A 21,712-nucleotide genomic window follows, 5' to 3' on the forward strand; every position below is an offset into this window, starting at 1 on the left:
AAGCGTGGGCTTCCCCTGATAAAAAGCTGGTAATTTCTAAGAGGTTACTAATGGCGTACCCTTTCCCGCCAGAGGATAGGTCACGCTGGGAAACATCCCCTAGGGTGGATAAAGCGCTCACACGCTTGTCAAAGAAGGTGGCACTACCGTCTCCGGATACGGCCGCCCTGAAGGAATCTGCTGATAGAAAGCAGGAGGCTATCCTGAAATCTATATATACACACACATTTGTTATACTGAGACCGGCTATAGCTTCAGCCTGGATGTGCAGTGCTGCTGCTGCTGCATGGTCAGATTCCCTGTCAGAAAATATAGATACCCTAGACAGGGACACTATTTTGCTAAACGTAGAGCATATAAAAGACGCACTTTTATACATGAGGGATGCACAGAGGGATATTTGCCGGCTGGCATCCAAAATTAGTGCAATGTCCATTTCTGCCAGGAGAGGGTTATGGACTCGGCAGTGGACAGGTGATGCAGACTCCAAACGACACATGGAAGTTCTGCCTTATAAGGGTGAGGAATTGTTCGGGGATGGTCTCTCGGACCTCGTTTCCACAGCAACAGCTGGGAAGTCTACATTTTTACCCCATGTTCCCTCACAACCAAAGAAAGCACCGTATTATCAGGTACAGTCCTTTCGGCCCAATAGGGGCAAGCGGGTTAGAGGCAGAGTTAGAGAGAAAAAGCTGCAGCATACAGCCAGTTCCCAGGAGCAAAAGTCCTCCCCCGCTTCCTCTAAGTCCACAGCATGACGCTGGGGCTCCACAGGCGGAGCCAGGTACGGTGGGGGCCCGTCTCAAAAATTTCAGCAATCAGTGGGCTCGCAGACGGGTGGATCCCTGGATCCTTCAAGTAGTATCTCAGGGGTACAAACTGGAATTCGAGACATCTCCCCCCCGCCGTTTCCTCAAATCTGCCTTGCCAACCACTCCCTCAGGCAGGGAGGCAGTGTTACAGGCAATTCAAAAGCTGTATTCACAACAAGTGATAGTAAAGGTGCCCCTACTTCAACAAGGAAGGGGTTACTATTCCACAATGTTTGTGGTACCGAAACCGGACGGTTCGGTGAGACCCATTTTAAATTTGAAATCCTTGAACACATATATAAAAAACTTCAAGTTCAAGATGGAATCGCTCAGGGCGGTTATTGCAAGCCTGGACGAGGGAGATTACATGGTATCGCTGGACATCAAGGATGCTTACCTACATGTCCCCATTTACCATCCTCACCAGGAGTACCTCAGATTTGTGGTACAAGATTGTCATTACCAATTCCAGACGTTGCCGTTCGGTCTCTCCACGGCTCCGAGGGTCTTTACCAAGGTAATGGCGGAAATGATGATACTCCTTCGAAGGAAGGGAGTTTTAATTATCCCGTACTTGGACGATCTCCTGATAAAGGCGAGATCCAGAGAGCAGTTGTTGGTAGGGGTAGCACTATCTCGGGAAGTGCTACAACAGCACGGCTGGATTCTAAACATTCCAAAGTCACAGCTGGTCCCTACGACACGCCTGCTGTTCCTAGGGATGGTTCTGGACACAGAACAGAGAAAAGTGTTTCTCCCGGAGGAAAAGGCCAAGGAGCTGTCATCTCTAGTCAGAGGCCTCCTAAAACCAAAACAGGTGTCGGTGCATCACTGCACGCGGATCCTGGGAAAAATGGTAGCTTCCTACGAAGCGATTCCATTCGGCAGGTTTCATGCAAGAACCTTTCAGTGGGACCTGTTGGACAAGTGGTCCGGATCGCATCTTCAGATGCATCGTCTGATAACCCTGTCTCCGAGGACAAGGGTGTCTCTGCTGTGGTGGCTGCAGAGTGCTCATCTTCAAGAGGGCCGCAGATTCGGCATACAGGACTGGGTCCTGGTGACCACGGATGCCAGCCTTCGAGGCTGGGGAGCAGTCACACAGGGAAGAAACTTCCAAGGACTATGGTCAAGTCAGGAGACTTCCCTGCACATAAATATTCTGGAACTAAGGGCCATTTACAATGCCCTAAGTCAGGCAAAACCCCTGCTTCAAAACCAGCCGGTACTGATCCAGTCAGACAACATCACGGCGGTCGCCCATGTAAATCGACAGGGCGGCACGAGAAGCAGGACGGCGATGGCAGAAGCCACAAGGATTCTCCGATGGGCGGAAAATCACGTGTTAGCACTGTCAGCAGTGTTCATTCCGGGAGTGGACAACTGGGAAGCAGACTTCCTCAGCAGACACGACCTCCACCCGGGAGAGTGGGGACTTCATCCAGAAGTCTTTCAAATGATTGTAAACCAGTGGGAAAAACCACAGGTGGACATGATGGCGTCCCGCCTAAACAAAAAGCTAGAAAAATATTGCGCCAGGTCGAGAGACCCGCAGGCGATAGTTGTGGACGCTCTGGTAACACCGTGGGTGTACCGATCGGTTTATGTGTTCCCTCCTCTTCCTCTCATACCAAAGGTACTGAGGATAATAAGGAGAAGAGGAGTAAGAACTATACTCATTGTTCCGGATTGGCCAAGAAGAGCGTGGTATCCGGAACTTCAAGAAATGATGTCAGAGGACCCATGGCCTCTACCGCTCAGACAAGACCTGCTGCAGCAGGGGCCCTGTCTGTTCCAAGACTTACCGCGGCTGCGTTTGACGGCATGGCGGTTGAACACCGAATCCTGAAGGAAAAGGGAATTCCGGAGGAAGTCATTCCTACGCTGATAAAAGCTAGGAAAGAAGTAACCGCAAACCATTATCACCGCATATGGCGAAAATATGTTGCGTGGTGTGAGGCCAGGAAGGCTCCAACGGAAGAATTTCAGCTGGGCCGGTTCCTGCACTTCCTACAGTCAGGGGTGACTATGGGCCTTAAATTGGGTTCCATTAAGGTCCAGATTTCGGCTCTATCGATTTTCTTCCAGAGAGAATTGGCTTCACTACCTGAAGTTCAGACTTTTGTTAAGGGAGTGCTGCATATTCAGCCCCCTTTTGTGCCTCCAGTGGCACCTTGGGATCTAAACGTGGTGTTGGATTTCCTAAAGTCACATTGGTTTGAGCCACTGAAAACCGTGGATTTGAAATATCTCACGTGGAAAGTGGTCATGTTGTTGGCCTTGGCTTCGGCCAGGCGTGTTTCAGAATTGGCGGCTTTGTCATGTAAAAGCCCTTATCTGATTTTCCATATGGATAGGGCAGAATTGAGGACTCGTCCCCAGTTTCTCCCCAAAGTGGTATCAGCTTTTCATCTGAACCAACCTATCGTGGTGCCTGCGGCTACAAATGACTTGGAGGCTTCCAAGTTGTTGGATGTAGTCAGGGCCCTAAAAATGTATGTTTCCAGGACAGCTGGAGTCGGGAAGACTGACTCGCTCTTTATCCTGTATGCGCCCAACAAGTTGGGTGCACCTGCTTCTAAGCAGACTATTGCTCACTGGATCTGTAGTACGATTCAGCTTGCACATTCTGCGGCTGGACTGCCGCATCCTAAATCGGTAAAAGCCCATTCCACGAGGAAAGTGGGCTCTTCTTGGGCGGCTGCTCGAGGGGTCTCGGCTCTTCAACTTTGCCGAGCTGTAACTTGGTCAGGGGCAAACACGTTTGCAAAATTCTACAAATTTGATACCCTGGCTGAGGAGGACCTTGAGTTCTCTCATTCGGTGCTGCAGAGTCATCCGCACTCTCCCGCCCGTTTGGGAGCTTTGGTATAATCCCCATGGTCCTTACGGAGTCCCCAGCATCCACTTAGGACGTTAGAGAAAATAAGAATTTACTCACCGGTAATTCTATTTCTCAAAGTCCGTAGTGGATGCTGGGCGCCCATCCCAAGTGCGGATTGTCTGCAATACTTGTATATAGTTATTGCTTAACTAAAGGGTTATTGTTGAGCTATCTGTTGAGAGGCTCAGTTGTTATCATGCTGTTAACTGGGTATTGTATCACGAGTTATACGGTGTGATTGGTGTGGCTGGTATGAGTCTTACCCGGGATTCAAAATCCTTCCTACTTGTGTCAGCTCTTCCGGGCACAGTATCCTAACTGAGGTCTGGAGGAGGGTCTTAGTGGGAGGAGCCAGTGCACACCAGTAGTCTAAAAGCTTTCTTTATAGTTGTGCCCAGTCTCCTGCGGAGCCGCTAATCCCTGTGGTCCTTACGGAGTCCCCAGCATCCACTACGGACTATGAGAAATAGAATTACCGGTGAGTAAATTCTTATTTTACCGCATATGCACAAAAAAATTATGCCTGTATTTATAGTTTTCAGTAACTTCCACTTCAGGCCTCTTTACACCTAGAGAGGTAGATTGGGGCATGCACAAGTTCAGCACCATTAGGTGTGTACACATGTACACAAGTGTAGCATTCCCCATGGAGAGGAGGGTGAGCTAGACATAGATGTATCTTTAGATAAGCTCTTAGGTTGCATATATGTTGTGTGTACCAAAGGCCTACTGTAAAGATCATTTTCACAGCATCAGAATATAACTTAACTGTTTATAGGTACCCCTTCAACCATCACACCCAGGATAATAGTATAAAATGACCCCCCCCCCCTCCAGCACCAGTGTAATAATATAAAAGTATAAAGTGTCCCCCACCAGGGTAACCGTATAAAGTGACCCTCCCCACCCACCCCCACTACACCCACCAGGGCATTAGTATAAAGTAACCCCCCCCCCCCCCCCCCCCTCTCCACCACCAGTGTAATAATATAATCGTATAGAGTGTCACTCCCCCCACTCCCACCAGGGTAACCGTACAATAGTATAAAGTGACTGCCACCACCATCACCAGTGTAATAGTATAAAGTGACTATTGGCTCTGGGCATCAGCGTCATAAGCAAATCCTAGGTGCTCCCAGCAGGCATGGAGGCCAGCCTCTGTGCCGCCCAGGGGGAGCTACCAGCAGACCTGAACTTTCAGCAACGGCACAACAGTCATGGTTTCTTATCAGCATTACCAACAAGAAAAAATACTTACCATAATGCCGCTATTGGGAGAGATCACATCTGCTGGCGACTCCTGTATTCATCCCCTCACTTGCACTGGTGTGGTGGAGAGACACACAGAGCAGTGGGCAGCAGACCATGTGACCTCTCCCAGAAGTGTTACCATGTCTGTGCCAGCCATCATTGAGGCATCAGCTAAAATCTTGCCTAGGATACCAAATTGGTCAGGGCCGACTCTGATGTGTCTAGCTCCTAAATCAGACCATCATAAATAAATACATTTGTATGATATGTTTATTTATTAACTGTGTCTTATACAGCGCAATAAATTCTGCTGCGCTTTACAATTGGAAACAACAGTGATAAAACAAAACTGGGTAATAACAGAAAGACATGATATATGTGGTTACTAATATATTATGGTTGGTTGTTGTGTTTTTAATGTATATTTTTGTTAAATATCTATTCCTATTCCTTTCTTTGTGTAGCTTTTAGCCACAATTCAGTTCCCCTTCCTTTTTATCCTGCATATTTCTTGTATTGAGGCAAGTGTCTCATCTAATGTAAAGTAAAGCTTCCTATGAGACTGCTCCGCTGTCTGAGATGCTCTCTTGTAAAATGATAAGCTCTGCACCTATTTTCTCTCCTTCTTCAGAAACTCCATATCATCATTTTAATTTACATTTTTTTTTTTTTTGTTCCCACACAGAAATAGCCGCTCCAGCAGCATGACCTCTAAGCAAGAAACAGACTCTGATACACAAGAGCCCAGCAATTCATCTGACAAAAGTGTGCCCGACTGCCCTCCACCTCGCCAACCCACACCAGGCCCTCCGGTACCCCTCCCCAAAAAGCACCTCTCCTATGGAGATGGTGGGGAAATGGAGGCCTCAGCCCTTCCTCCTCCTGACCCCTGGCTGGACTCTGCAGCTTCTCCCCCTTCTTCAGAGCCAGCTCAGACTGGGGCATGCCGCAGGGACGGACACTGGTTCTTGAAGTTGTTGCAAGCTGAGACAGAAAGACTAGAGGGCTGGTGCAAGCAGATGCAGAGAGAAACGGGCGATAACAACTTGTGTGAAGAAGGTATTTAAAGCTCTATCTCTGGGTATTTACATCTGGTGCATCTACATTTTTTTTATGTTTAGGTACCAGATCTTTGGGCTTTTTCCACTGACAAATTTACCCCATTGTCCCTTTTCATATAGTATGCAGCCAGTGAAATTTTTGGGGCCAAACACCTGAGAAGCAACCGACCGTAATATTAACAGCAAAACACATCAGTGACTTCTTAAATCCCAGGATGTGCTAGGTTTTTTAGTGCTGTTTTTTTTTGTGTTGCTTCTTTCAGTCAGTTTTTGTAAATCTGGAGAAATTGCTTAGCACTTCCATCATATCTTCAGTGAAATTGTTTAATATGGCATTGCCATCTACACAAAAGTCAGATAGCTGAATAGACATTATTTAAATAAACTAGGGATACCCTGGATTCTACAAAATACTAAACGGACTGTGTACCCTAATTTTCACATACACTCCTTGAAATCTATATAATTAATAAATAAATCTACCTTGTGCAGAAAATATCCCGATTTTAGATTTTGCTTGTTGAAGCAACTGAACCCAAATCTTTAAAAAGAAAAAAAATCCCTAGCATTCACCCAAATATCAAACGTAATCCTAGAATTGGTACATCTCTAAAGTTAACATGTTGTTGTTGTTGTTGTTGTTGTTGTTGTTGTTGTTTTGTTTTGTTTTTTAAATAGCACTATACAGGTTATTCTATATACCCTTTTTAAATAAGTACATAAAGATTCAGTGATAGGAGCTATTGTCCCATCCCCTGTTGCTGTGTGTGATCCTAAAAGTTTTCATTACATTAGCAAGAGAATTAAGGGGGGTACACATGGAGAGATCCGTGTTTAAAATCTAAAGGCCAGTACTCACTGGCAGATGTGGGGAGAGATGTGTGCTGAGCACACATCTCTCCCCCCGCTCAGTACAACGTGATATGTGCTGGGGGAGCGGGGGGGGCGCTCATTTCCCCCAGCGGGTGAAGTGAGCGAGGCTGCGCATCGCTATCGCTGTGGGGGGTACACACGGAGAGATCACTGCTTTAAAATCTAAGCAATCTAGTCAGATTGCTTAGATTTTAAGCAGCGATCGCTCTGTGAGTACTCCCCTTAAGCAATCTGACTAGATTGCTTAGATTTTAAGCACGGATCTGTCGTGTGTATGCCCCCCAGCGATAGCTTTCGCCAGTGCTAGATTGAGCCTGCATGCAGGCTCAATCTAGCGGGTCGCTCACTTCAGCGCTGTGTGAAGTGAGCGCCCCTCCCCTTCACTCAGCACACATTGCGCTGTGCTGAGCGGGGGGAGAGATGTGTGCTGAGCAGTCTGTGTTAAGATCGCTCAGCACACATCTCTCCCGTCAGTACTGGCCTTTATAACATAGGAGCATATGTATTAAGCCTGGAGAAGGGATGAGGAAGTGATAAAGCAAAAGCAGTGATAAGTGCAAGCAGATAATGCACCAGCCAATCAATACAGATTTGAAAAATGACAGTTAGGAGCTGATTGGCTGGCGTGTTATCACTTTGCACTTATCATTGCTTTATCACTTTTTTTATTCATTTTCCAGCTTAATACATCTGCCCCATAAAGTGCAGATTTACAACACAGGCTCCTGATCAAGCCCACCCCATATTCTTCCCATATTCTTCCCATTGTCTTGCCTTTTTCCTAGGCCTGTGCTCCCTTACCATAACACAGTCATTCTAAATGGCCAGTAACTAAAAATACAATGCCTTTTAGTTCTGGCGTCTCTCAAGCAGTCATGTTCTTTTTGTTTTTAGCATGCTTTTAAACACATTTACAGTAAATGATGTTTTGAATATAAAGTACATAGCCATTAGTGTTTAGATTGGATTCCAGACTCCAATTATATCTAAACAATATATTGACATTTATGGAGCAAAGGTTAATATTCCATTAGAGAAAACATGATATTTATAGATTTTGACTCTTTTTTATTTATATGGAAAAGAACATTTCTAACAATAGCTACAATTCTAGAGCTCTTTAATCTTCCTGCAGCAGTGTACAGCATGTGCTTTGTGCCCAGACTCCGAGGCCTCACAGAAATTAGCGTTTTCCATGCTGCTTATATGAATTCCATATTGTTACAACCTTGTATGATCACCTGAGAGTTTGCATTGCACCGTGATCTACACCAAGCAGACACAGACGTTATTCCCATTAGCTATCTTTCTACATTTTGCCAAAAGCCCATCTGGCAAAAGAGAAGCTAATTCACGTCCCAAATGAGCATTTTTTTCTTCTTTACGCTTTGGATTTGCTCACTCTGACCTCTGCCTTCTGCTCACAGTGATTGGGAAGCTTCTCAGTGCGGTTGGCAGTGCTCAGCTTCTGATGTCACAGAAATTCCAGCAGTTCCGCGGCTTGTGTGAGCAAAATCTGGTAAGAGATCCATGAAATGGAATGAGCTTTTCACTTTTTTTATTTTTTTATTTTTTGTGTGGTGTTTTAGCAGTTTAACAATGCTTGCAATTTTCTCTGCATGCCAAATATTACATTGACTTTAACATGAACACTTTGTCTATGTACATCTGTGTTAACCCTACCTAGCACAGTTTCTTTTTTTTTTATGTATGAAGATAATACATTTGGGGTAGGGGGGGGGGGGGGGGGGGCAGACATGCAAATTGATTCCCCTTTTACTTGTATTAGTTTTATACAAAGATGTTAAAAAGTTACCATTTAAGGGACAAAGATTTCCTTGTCCATCAACCCCAATTTTATTGTATTGGCTTATAATTTTGTGACATGCGTTGTCTGTTAAGATGCTGGTTTCATACTTGCCGAAATTCTGTGACAATTTCCTTTCTCTTACGTCCTAGAGCAGGGCTGGCCAAACCAGTCCTCGAGATCTACCAACAGTACACATTTTCCAGACCACCTAGCTGGTGCACAGGTGTAGTCATTACTAATTAAGATGTGTTGCATTCATTCCCAACTGACAATTCTACAGATCTCCAGGAGGCCTGGAAAACATGAACTGTTGGTAGATCTCGAGGACATGTTTGGCCAGCCCTGTCCTAGAGGATGCTGGGGACTCCAAAAGGACCATGGGGTATAGATGGGATCCGCAGGAGCTTGGGCACACTAAAAAGACTTAAGACTGGGTGTGAACTGGCTCCTCCCTCTATGCCCCTCCTCCAGACCTCAGTTAGACTTTGTGCCCAGGAGTGACTGGATGCACGCTAGGGGAGCTCTCCTGAGTTTCTCTAGGAAAATACTTTTTGTTAGGTTTTTTATTTTCAGGGAGCCCTGCTGGCTACAGGCTCCCTGCAGCGTGGGAGTGAGGGGAGAGAAGCAGACCTACTTCTGTGAGTTTCAAGGCTCTGCTTCTCGGCTACTGGACACCATTAGCTCCAGAGGGTTTGATCACTTGGTGCGCCTAGCTGCTTGTTCCCGGAGCCACGCCGTCACCCCCTCACAGAAGCCAGAAGTCGGGTGAGTATGAGAAGAACAGAAGACTTCAGGACGGCAGAAGACTTCAGTGACGGAAGGTAAAGCACAGCGGTAACGCTGTGCTCCATGCTCCCACACACACATCACCAACGCTTGTCACTGGGTGCAGGGCGCCCTGGGGGGCATGTTACTGAGGTTACTGAGCCGGCAAAAGATCGTAGGTGCCGAGGCACTTTATTACAGACCCCCGCCGGGCATTTTTTGTATGTTAAAATTTGGCGAGCCGAAGCCGCCGGGAAGGGGGCGGAGCTTTGGTCCGCTGCTCACTCACGCGCCATTTTCTCCCTACACAGCACCGAGGGAGAGACGCTGCCGGGACCTCCACGTTTTCTGCAAGTATAAGGGGCATCTCCAGTGGGGAGCCGCTGTGGGGTACCAGTTGTGAACTATAAGGCAGCGCTGGGTACACTTAATCTTCTGTGTCCCAATACAGGCGCTGGGGTGTGAGCTGGCATACTCCCTCTGTCTCCTCTTCTGGGCTGAATTGTGGGCCTGTCACCTTGCTGGGACGGTTCTGGGTGTTGTGGGTGTCGGTACTGCGTGTCGACATGTCGGAACCTGAATGTTATTCACCAAAGGAGGTTATAGGAGGTGGGGATGCGGGGCTAGAGCTAGCACTGTCGACGCAGCCGACTCCTGATTTACTAGCACTCCTTACTACAATAAATTCCAATGTAGCTTCTTTATCTAAGAGGTTAGATAAGTCTGAGTCACAGACCCAGGTGTGGAAGAAATCTATGGAGGAGGCTTTATCTCAGGTACAGACACCATCCGGGTCCCATAAGAGGCCTTTTACTCAGGTGGGGGATACGGATACCGACACGGACTCTGATTCCAAGGTCGATTTCACTGAGGCGGCGTTACATCCACGTTTGGTTAAGAGTATTCAGTACATGATTGTGGCTATAAAGGATGTGTTGCAGATTTCTGATGAACCTGCGGTGCAGGAAACAAGGATTTGCTTATTCAAGGGGAAGAAACCTGAGGTAAAGTTTCCCCCCTCTCATGAAATGAATACTCTTTGTGAAAAGGCTTGGGAATCGCCGGATAAGAAATGGCAGATTCCCAAGAGGATTTTTATGGCGTATCCTTTTCCCTCTGATGACAGGGGAAAATGGGAGACATCTCCAACCGTTGATAAAGCTCTATCCCGTTTGTCTAAGAAGGTGGCGCTTCCGTCTCCTGACATGGCAGCTCTCAAGGATCCGGCGGATCGCAAGTTGGAGACGTGTCTGAAGTCCATTTTCGCTAATAGGGGCGCATTGCTCAGACCTGCTGTGGCGTCGGTATGGGTGAGTAGTGCTATTGCTAAATGGGCGGTGAATTTAGCTAGTGACATGGATACTCTTGATAAAGATAATTTCCTTCTAACTCTTGGTTATATTAAGGACGCTGCAGATTACCTGAAGGACGCGGCAAGGGACGTCTGTCTCTTGGGATCAAGGACCAATGCCATGTCGATATCTGCCAGGAGGGCCTTGTGGATCCATCAATGGAATGCTGATGCCGACTCCAAGAGGTCTATGGAAGCTCTACCCTTTAAGGGTACGGTCTTGTTTGGGGACGGCCTGGCGGACCTAGTCGACCGCGACTGCGGGTAAGTCCTCTTTTCTTCCTTATGTTCCCACACAACAGAAGAAGGCACCACATCAGCAAATGCAGTCCTTTCGTCACAATAAATACAGGCGTGGAAAGGGTTCGTCTTTCCTCGCCTCAAAGGGTAGAGGACGGGGAAGAAAAATTCCTGCAACCTTAGGTGCACAGGACCAGAAGTCCTCCCCGGCTGCTACCAAGTCCACCGCATGACGCTGGGGCTTCCCTGGGGGAGTCCGGACCGGTGGGGGGGCCGTCTTCAGGTATTCAGCCAGGTCTGGATTCAATCAGACCTGGATCCTTGGGAGTTAGAAATAGTGTCTCAAGGATACAAACTGGAGTTTCGGGAGATGCCCCCTCACCAGTTCTTCATTTCGGCATTACCAGTGGTTCTTCCGGACAGGGAGGTGGTCCGGGCGGCCATTCAAAAATTGTGTCTACAGAGGGTCATTGTTCCCGTCCCTCCGTCCCAGCGGGGGGGGAGGGGTTCTACTCGAGCCTCTTTGTGGTACCGAAACCGGACGGTTCGGTCAGGCCAATTCTAAATCTAAAATCCCTCAATCCATACTTGAAAGTCTTCAGGTTCAAGATGGAATCCCTTCGAGCGGTGATTGCCAGCCTGGAGGGGGGGGGGATTTTATGGCGTCAGTCGACATAAAGGATGCCTACTTACATGTGCCGATATATCCTCCGCATCAGGCTTTCCTCAGGTTTGCGATACAGGATTCTCATTATCAATTTCAGACTTTGCCGTTTGGGCTTTCCACGGCTCCGAGGATTTCACCAAGGTCATGGCGGAAATTATGGTTCTTCTTCGCAAACAAGGGGTTTCAATTATCCCGTACTTGGACGATCTCCTGATAAAGGCGAGGTCCAAGGAACGATTGCTGACAAGTGTAGAGTTGTCTCTATCGGTTCTGCGACAACACGGATGGGTCCTCAATTTGCCGAAATCCCAGTTGATTCCGACCACTCGGCTTCCTTTTCTGGGCATGATTCTGGACACGGAGTTACAGAAGGTATTCCTTCCAGAAGAAAAGGCTCTGGAATTGCAGATGATGGTCAGAGAACTTCTGAAGCCGACGAGTGTGTCGATCCATCATTGTACTCGGGTTCTGGGGAAGATGGTTGCGGCGTACGAAGCCATTCCATACGGCAGATTTCACGCCCGCGTGTTTCAGTGGGACTTGCTGAGCAAATGGTCCGGGTCTCACCTACACATTCCCTGGAAGATAAGTCTATCTCCCAGAGCCAGAATTTCTCTCCTGTGGTGGCTACAAGCTCATCACCTCCTGGGGGGACGCCGATTCGGTATCCAGAATTGGGTACTTCTGACAACAGATGCAAGTCTCCGGGGCTGGGGCGCAGTCACCCAAGGAAGAAATTTCCAGGGTAAAATGGTCGCTCCAGGAAGCCTGGCTCCACATAAATGTTCTAGAGTTAAGAGCCATTTACAACGGCCTGCTCCAAGCAAGAAGTCTTCTTCAGGGTCGACCGGTCCTGGTACAGTCAGACAACATCACAGCGGTGGCCCATATAAACCGGCAAGGCGGAACGAGGAGCAGAGCAGCAATGGCGGAGGCCACAAAGATACTTCGCTGGGCGGAACAACACGTCAGCGCACTGTCAGCAGTTTTCCTACCGGGGGTGGACAACTGGGAAGCGGATTTCCTCAGCAGACACGACCTCCATCCGGGAGAGTGGGCTCTGCACCAAGAGGTATTTGCAGAAGTGACAAGACGCTGGGGAATTCCGTTGATAGACATGATGGCGTCTCGGCTCAACAAGAAGCTCCCGAGGTATTGTTCCAGGTCAAGGGACCCACAAGCCACGGCGGTGGACCCCCTGGTGTCTCCGTGGGTCTTCCAGTCGGTGTATGTGTTCCCTCCTCTTCCTCTCATTCCAAAGGTGCTGGGGATCATTCGTCGAGCAAGGGTTCAGGCGATTCTCGTCGTCCCAGACTGGCCAAGAAGGGCCTGGTACCCGGATCTTCAGGACTTGCTGGTGGAAGATCCTTGGCCGCTTCCTCTAAGAGAGGATCTGTTGTTACAGGGTCCATGCGTGTTTCCGGACTTCCCGCGGCTGCGTTTGACGGCATGGAGGTTGAGCGCCAGATCTTAGCTCGTAAGGGTATTCCCAGGGAGGTCATTCCAACTCTCATTAAGGCTAGGAAAGAGGTTACGGCGAAACACTATCACTGTATCTGGAGGAAATATGTTTCCTGGTGTGAGGTTAAAAAGGCTCCTGCGGAGGATTTTCACTTGGGTCGTTTTCTCCACTTTTTACAGGCGGGTGTAGATGCAGGCCTGAAATTGGGTTCCATCAAAGTGCAAATTTCGGCTTTGTCTATTTTCTTTCAAAAAGAGTTAGCTGCCCTCCCAGAGGTTCAGACTTTTGTAAAGGGTGTAATGCATATCAATCCACCGTTTGTACCGCCTGTAGCGCCATGGGACCTTGATGTCGTCTTACGGTTCCTCATGTCTTCCTGGTTTGAACCTTTGCGGACGGTTGAATTAAAATTTCTCACTTAGAAGGTAGTTATGCTTTTGCCGCTGGCATCTGCCAGGCGAGTATCGGAATTGGCAGCTTTATCTCATAAGAGTCCGTACTTGATTTTTCATGCGGATAGGGCAGAATTGAGGACTCGTCAACAATTTCTACCGAAGGTGGTTTCGTCATTTCACATTAACCAACCTATTGTGGTTCCGGTAGCTACGGAAGAAGTGGCGATTGCAAAATCTCTGGATGTTGTAAGAGCGTTAAAAGTTTACGTTTTTAGGACAGCTGTTACTAGGAAAACTGAAGCGTTGTTTGTTTTGTATGCGGCCAACAAGGTTGGTCATCCCGCGTCAAAACAGACTATTGCACGCTGGATTTGTAGTACGATCCAGCAAGCTCATTCTTCGGTGGGGTTGCCGGTGCCGAAGTCGGTTAAAGCCCATTCTACCAAAAAGGTGGGCTCATCTTGGGCGGCTGCCCGAGGTGTTTCGGCACTACAGCTTTGCCGAGCGGCTACTTGGTCGGGTTCGAACACTTTTGCTAAATTCTATAAGTTCGATACCCTGGCCGATGAGGACCTGGTGTTTGCTCAGTCGGTGCTGCAGAGTCGTCCGCACTCTCCCGCCCGTTCTGGAGCTTTGGTATAATCCCCATGGTCCTTTTGGAGTCCCCAGCATCCTCTAGGACGTAAGAGAAAATAGGATTTTGGTACTCACCGTTAAATCCTTTTCTCCTAGTCCGTAGAGGATGCTGGGCGCCCGTCTATTACTTGCATTATATATTTTCTTACTGGTTAAGTTAGTTTATACACGACTTGTGTATTGGTTTGTTGCAGCTGGTTGCTGGAGTTTTATGCATACTGTTATCTGGTTTGGCGTTATTCCGGTTGTAGGGTATGTTTATGGTGTGGGCTGGTAATTTGGTAGCCCTTAGTTAAGACAAAAATCTTTCCTTGTAATGTCCGTCTCTCCTGGGCACAGTTCCTATAACTGAGGTCTGGAGGAGGGGCATAGAGGGAGGAGCCAGTTCACACCCAGTCTTAAGTCTTTTTAGTGTGCCCAAGCTCCTGCGGATCCCGTCTATACCCCATGGTCCTTTTGGAGTCCCCAGCATCCTCTACGGACTAGGAGAAAAGGATTTAACGGTGAGTACCAAAATCCTATTTTTAGATGACTTTAGCTAACTGACTCGTACATGCCCCCACTCAACTCTTACTTTCCCTTTCTGAGTGTAACAGCTGTGTATTCCATGTGAATGTTTCCCATTATTAATGTTAAGTTGTAAGGCAGTAGTACGCAAGGGATGTAGTCAGAATCCCGGCGGTCACCATCCTGATGGTCAAAATACAGACTAATCCCGACTGTGAGTGTTGGGCACTAGGGGGAGGGTTAGGGTTTGGCTGCCGGAGGGGATGGATAGGGGTAGGCTGGAGGAGGGATGGGTAACGGTTGGGCTATGGGAGGGGTAGGTTAGGCTTAGCATACTCACCAAAATGTATTGGGATTTTGACCGTCAGGCCTCCACTGCCGGTATTGTTCCATCAGTATGGTCACCGCCGGGATATCGTACCCAACGCGTTCGCAGCACTAGACAGTGAAGAAAACAGGACAAATCATGCAGTATATAAATAAATGGTAGGAGGGCCTTGCTTCTGAAAGAGCTTACACTCTATGGAAAGGATTCCAAAAAGAAGTACAAAATGGAGAAAGAAAACCCTTATTTCTCTAACGTCCTAGTGGATGCTGGGGACTCCGTAAGGACCATGGGGAATAGACGGGCTCCGCAGGAGACAGGGTACTTTAAGAAAGAATTTGGATACTGGTGTGCTCTGGCTCCTCCCTCTATGTCCCTCCTCCAGACCTCAGTTTGAATCTGTGCCCGGACGAGCTGGGTGCTACTTAGTGAGCTCTCCTGAGCTTGCTATAAGGAAGTATTTTGTTAGGTTTTTTTATTTTCAGAGAGATCTGCTGGCAACAGACTCTCTGCAGCGTCGGACTGAGGGGAGAGAAGCAGCCCTACTCACTGAAGATAGGTCCTGCTTCTTAGGCTACTGGACACCATTAGCTCCAGAGGGATCGTACACAGGATCTCACCCTTTGTCGTCCGATCCCGGAGCCGCGCCGCCGTCCCACTCGCAGAGCCGGAAGACAGAAGCCGGTGAATGAAGCAAGAAGACTTCGAAATCGGCGGCAGAAGACTCCAGTCTTCACTGAGGTAGCGCACAGCACTGCAGCTGTGCGCCATTGCTCCCACATTAAACCCACATACTCCGGTCACTGAAGGGTGCAGGGCGCAGGGGGGGGCGCCCTGGGCAGCAATTAGAGACCTCTTGACAAAAGTTGGGCATATATACAGTTGGGCACTGTATATATGCATGAGCCCCCGCCATAATTTTACACAGAAACGCGGGACAGAAGCCCGCCGCTGAGGGGGCGGGGCTTCTTCCTCAGCACTCACCAGCGCCATTTTCTCTCCACAGCTCTGCTGAGAGGAAGCTCCCCAGGCTCTCCCCTGCAGATTCATGGTAGAAGGGGGTAAAAAGAGAGGGGGGGCACATAAATTAGGCGCAAAAACATTATATACAGCAGCTACTGGGTTAACACTAAGTTACTGTGTGATTCCTGGGACATATAGCGCTGGGGTGTGTGCTGGCATACTCTCTCTCTGTCTCTCCAAAAGGCCTTGTGGGGGAACTGTCTTCAAAAAGAGCATCCCCTGTGTGTGTGTGGTGTGTCGGTACGCTTGTGTCGACATGTTTGACGAGGAAGGCTATGTGGAAGCAGAGCGGGAGCAAATGAATGTGGGGTCACCGCCGACGGCGCCGACACCTGATTGGATGGATATGTGGAAGGTTTTAAATGATAATGTTACTTCCTTGCATAAAAGGTTGGATATAGCTGAAACCTTAGGACAGTCGGGGTCTCAGCCCATGCCTGATCCTATGTCGCAGAGGCCGTCAGGGTCTCAGAAGCGCCCACTATCCCAAATTGTTGACACAGATATCGACACGGATTCTGACTCCAGTGTCGATGGCGATGATGCAAAGTTACAGCCTAAATTGGCTAAAGCCATCCGTTATATGATTATAGCGATAAAGGATGTGTTGCACATCACAGAGGAAACCCCAGTCCCTGACAAGAGGGTTCATATGTATGGGGAAAAAAGGCAGGTGGTGACCTTTCCCCCTTCACATGAGCTAAATGAGTTATGTGAAAAGGCTTGGGAATCTCCAGATAAAAAAACTGCAGATTTCCAAACGGATGCTTATGGCGTATCCTTTCCCGCCAACGGACAGGTTACGCTGGGAATCCTCCCCTAGGGTGGACAAAGATCTCACACGCTTATCAAAGAGGGTAGCCCTGCCGTCACAGGATACGGCCACCCTAAAAGATGCTGCGGATAGAAAGCAAGAGGGTACCCTGAAGTCCATTTATATACATTCAGGTACCTTACTAAGGCCGGCAATTGCGTCGGCCTGGGTGTGTAGTGCTGTAGCAGCATGGACAGATACCTTATCTGAGGAACTTGATACCTTGGACAAGGATACTATATTAATGACCCTGGGGCATATAAAAGACGCTGTCCTATATATGAGAGATGCTCAAAGAGACATTAGCCTTCTGGGCTCTAGAATAAATGCAATGTCGATTTCTGCCAGAAGGGTCCTGTGTACTCGGCAATGGACAGGCGATGCCGACTCAAAAAGGCACATGGAGGTTTTACCTTACAAGGGTGAGGAGTTGTTTGGGGAAGGTCTCTCGGACCTGGTCTCCACAGCTACTGCTGGAAAGTCAAATTTTTTGCCATATGTTCCCTCACAACCTAAGAAAGCACCGTATTACCAAATGCAGTCCTTTCGATCACAAAAAGGCAAGAAAGTCCGAGGTGCGTCCTTTCTTGCCGGAGGCAGGGGCAGAGGAAAGAAGCTGCACAACACAGCTAGTTCCCAGGAACAGAAGTCCTCCCCGGCTTCCACTAAATCCACCGCATGACGCTGGGGCTCCACAGGCGGAGCTAGGCCCGGTGGGGGCGCGTCTCCAAAATTTCAGCCATAAGTGGGTTCACTCCCAGGTGGATCCCTGGGCGATAGAGATTTGTGTCTCAGGGATACAAGCTGGAATTCGAAGAGATGCCCCCTCACCGATACCTCAAATCGGCCCTGCCAGCTTCCCCCTTAGAGAGGGAAATAGTGTTAGCTGCAATTCACAAATTGTATCTTCAGCAGGTGGTGGTCAAGGTTCCCCTCCTTCAACAAGGAAAGGGTTATTATTCAACCATGTTTGTGGTACCGAAACCGGACGGTTCGGTCAGACCCATATTAAATTTAAAATCCCTGAACATATACCTGAAAAGGTTCAAGTTCAAGATGGAATCGCTCAGAGAGGTCATCGCAAGCCTGGAAGGGGGGGGATTTTATGGTGTCTCTGGACATAAAGGATGCATATATTCATGTCCCCATTTATCCACCTCATCAGGCGTACCTCAGATTTGTGGTACAGGATTGTCATTACCAAATCCAGACGTTGCCGTTTGGTCTCTCCACGGCACCGAGAATATTTACCAAGGTAATGGCAGAAATGATGGTGCTCCTGCGAAAGCAAGGGGTCACAATTATCCCATACTTGGACGATCTCCTCATAAAGGCGAGGTCCAGAGAGCAGTTGTTGATAAGCGTAGCACGCTCTCGGGAAGTGTTACAACAGCACGGCTGGATTCTAAATATCCGAAAGTCGCAGTTGATTCCTACGACTCGTCTGCCCTTCCTGGGCATGATTCTGGACACAGACCAGAAGAGGGTCTATCTCCCGATGGAGAAGGCTCAGGAGCTCATGACACTGGTCAGAGACCTATTAAAACCAAAACAGGTGTCTGTGCATCACTGCACGCGAGTCCTGGGAAAGATGGTGTCATCATAACAGGCCATTCCCTTCGGCAGGTTCCATGCGAGGACTTTTCAATGGGATCTGTTGGACAAGTGGTCCGGATCACATCTACAGATGCATCGGCTGATCACCCTATCCCCCAGGGCCAGGGTGTCTCTCCTGTGGTGGCTGCAGAGTGCTCACCTTCTAGAGGGCCGCAGATTCGGCATTCAGGACTGGGTCCTGGTGACCACGGATGCAAGCCTCCGAGGGTGAGGGGCAGTCACACAGGGAAGAAATTTCCAGGGTCTGTGGTCAAGTCAGGAGACTTGCCTTCACATCAATATCCTGGAATTAAGGGCCGTATACAACGCCCTAAGTCAAGCGGAGACCCTGCTTCGCGACCAATCGGTGCTGATTCAGTCAGACAACATCACCGCAGTGGCTCATGTAAACCGCCAAGGCGGCACAAGGAGCAGGGTGGCGATGGCGGAAGCCACCAGAATTCTTCGCTGGGCGGAGAATCACGTAAGAGCACTGTCAGCAGTGTTCATTCCGGGAGTGGACAACTGGGAAGCAAACTTCCTCAGCAGGCACGACCTCCACCCGGGAGAGTGGGGACTTCATCAAGAAGTCTTCACGCAGATTGCAAGGCGGTGGGAACTGCCACAGGTGGACATGATGGCATCCCGCCTCAACAAAAAGCTACAGAGATATTGCGCCAGGTCAAGAGACCCTCATGCGATAGCGGTAGACGCACTAGTGACACCGTGGGTGTTCCAGTCGGTTTATGTATTTCCTCCTCTTCCTCTCATACCAAAGGTGCTGAGAATCATAAGAAAAAGAGGAGTGAGAACAATACTCATTGTTCCGGATTGGCCAAGAGGGACTTGGTATCCGGATCTGCAAGAAATGCTCACAGAGGACCCATGGCCTCTGCCTCTAAGACAGTACTTGTTGCAACAGGGGCCCTGTCTGTTCCAAGACTTACAGCGGCTGCATTTGACGGCATGGCGGTTGAACGCCGGATCCTAGCAGAAAAAGGCATTCCGGATGAGGTTATTCCTACGCTGATTAAGGCTAGGAAGGACGTGACGGCTAAACATTATCACCGTATATGGCGAAAATATGTTGCTTGGTGTGAGGCCAGGAATGCCCCTACGGAGGAATTCCAGCTGGGCCGTTTCCTTCACTTCCTACAGTCGGGAGTGACTTTGGGCCTGAAATTGGGTTCCATTACGGTCCAGATTTCGGCTCTATCCATTTTCTTTCAAAAAGATCTGGCTTCTCTTCCTGAAGTCCAGACGTTTGTAAAGGGAGTGCTGCATATTCAGCCCCCTTTTGTGCCTCCAGTGGCACCTTGGGATCTTAACGTGGTGTTGAGTTTCCTGAAGTCACACTGGTTTGAACCACTCAAAACCGTGGAGTTAAAATTTCTCACGTGGAAGGTGGTCATGCTATTGGCCTTGGCTTCAGCTAGGCGTGTGTCAGAGTTAGCGGCTTTGTCACATAAAAGCACCTATCTGGTTTTCCATATGGATAGGGCAGAATTGCGGACCCGTCCACAATTTCTGCCAAAAGTGGTGTCATCCTTTCATATGAACCAACCTATTGTGGTGCCTGTGGCTACTCGTGACTTGGAGGATTCCGAGTTACTAGATGTGGTCAGGGCTTTGAAGGTTTATGTAGCCAGAACGGCTAGAGTCAGGAAAACTGAATCGCTGTTTATCCTGTATGCATCCAACAAGCTGGGTGCTCCTGCTTCAAAGCAAACTATTGCTCGCTGGATCTGTAACACGATTCAGCAGGCTCATTCTGCGGCTGGATTGCCGCTTCCAAAATCAGTAAAAGCCCACTCCACAAGGAAGGTGGGCTCTTCTTGGGCGGCTGCCCGAGGGGTCTCGGCATTACAGCTTTGCCGAGCAGCTACTTGGTCAGGGTCGAACACTTTTGCAAAGTTTTACAAGTTTGATACCCTGGCTGAGGAGGACCTTGTGTTTGCTCATTCGGTGCTGCAGAGTCATCCGCACTCTCCCGCCCGTTTGGGAGCTTTGGTATAATCCCCATGGTCCTTACGGAGTCCCCAGCATCCACTAGGACGTTAGAGAAAATAAGATTTTACTTACCGGTAAATCTATTTCTCGTAGTCCGTAGTGGATGCTGGGCGCCCGTCCCAAGTGCGGACTTCTTCTGCAATACTTGTATATAGTTATTGCTTAAATAAGGGTTATGTTTGGTTGCATCAGGGTTGATCTGATGCTCCGTTGTTGTTCATACTGTTAACTGGGTAAGTTTATCACGAGTTATACGGTGTGATTGGTGTGACTGGTATGAGTCTTGCCCTGGATTCCAAAATCCTTTCCTTGTACTGTCAGCTCTTCCGGGCACAGTTTCTCTAACTGAGGTCTGGAGGAGGGACATAGAGGGAGGAGCCAGAGCACACCAGTATCCAAATTCTTTCTTAAAGTGCCCTGTCTCCTGCGGAGCCCGTCTATTCCCCATGGTCCTTACGGAGTCCCCAGCATCCACTATGGACTACGAGAAATAGATTTACCGGTAAGTAAAATCTTATTTTTTTTTGGAACCCTCTTCTATCTATCCTACTATATAGGATACAAATCCACAGTTTACAAGCGAAGATCGTGAAATTTGACATACAAGCATAATAAAACACAGCGGAGGCAACTAAAAAAATTAGAAATCCCTAGCACCCCTGGGGGGGAGAGAGACAGCAGCAGCAGCACAGAGTGTATCAGGAGACAGCATAACTCTGGAATTGCTGGAGCCATGTACTCACAAATTGCTACACATATGCCTTACAATCTGGGAACAAACACTGTGGGGTGAAGACGCCCCTAGCCCCCCCTAGGGGTGAGGCAGCAGCACTGAGTATTTCAGCAGACAGCATAACTCTGGAATGCCTGCAGCAATTTACACCAAGCTTGGTACACACATGACTTACACTCTGGGAACAAACACTGTGGGGGTCAGACACCCCTAGCACCCCTGGGGGATGGGGGGGGGGGGGGACGGGGGGACAGCAGCACAGAGTATGTCAGCAGACAGCATAACTGTGGAAGGCCTGGAACACTTTACACCAAACTTGGGACACATCTGATTTACAATCTGGGACCAAACTCTGTTGGTGTTAGACACCCTTTTGGGTGGAACAGCAGCACAGAGTATTTCAGAAGACAACATATCTCCCGAATGCCTGGACCAATGTAAATCAAACTTGGTACACATATGACTTACAATCTGGAAAGAAACACTGTCTGGGTAAG

At 48.5% G+C, this 21,712-nt stretch overlaps 1 protein-coding gene across 5 annotated transcripts in view; it reads left to right on the top strand.

Annotated features, from left to right (window-relative positions):
• The window catches only part of DLGAP4 (DLG associated protein 4), a 420,667-nt gene that overhangs the window by 374,502 nt on the left and 24,453 nt on the right, over window positions 1-21,712 (top strand). For all 5 annotated transcript variants that reach the window (XM_063960318.1, XM_063960320.1, XM_063960317.1 and 2 more), the window contains 2 exons: window positions 5,633-6,006; window positions 8,309-8,400. In XM_063960318.1, coding sequence (XP_063816388.1) covers window positions 5,633-6,006; window positions 8,309-8,400 — 466 coding nt within the window. The remainder of the gene's footprint in view (window positions 1-5,632; window positions 6,007-8,308; window positions 8,401-21,712) is intronic.

The sequence above is a fragment of the Pseudophryne corroboree genome, chromosome 3, assembly GCF_028390025.1.
Source record: "Pseudophryne corroboree isolate aPseCor3 chromosome 3, aPseCor3.hap2, whole genome shotgun sequence".
In the NCBI taxonomy this organism is placed as follows: Eukaryota; Metazoa; Chordata; class Amphibia; order Anura; family Myobatrachidae; genus Pseudophryne; species Pseudophryne corroboree.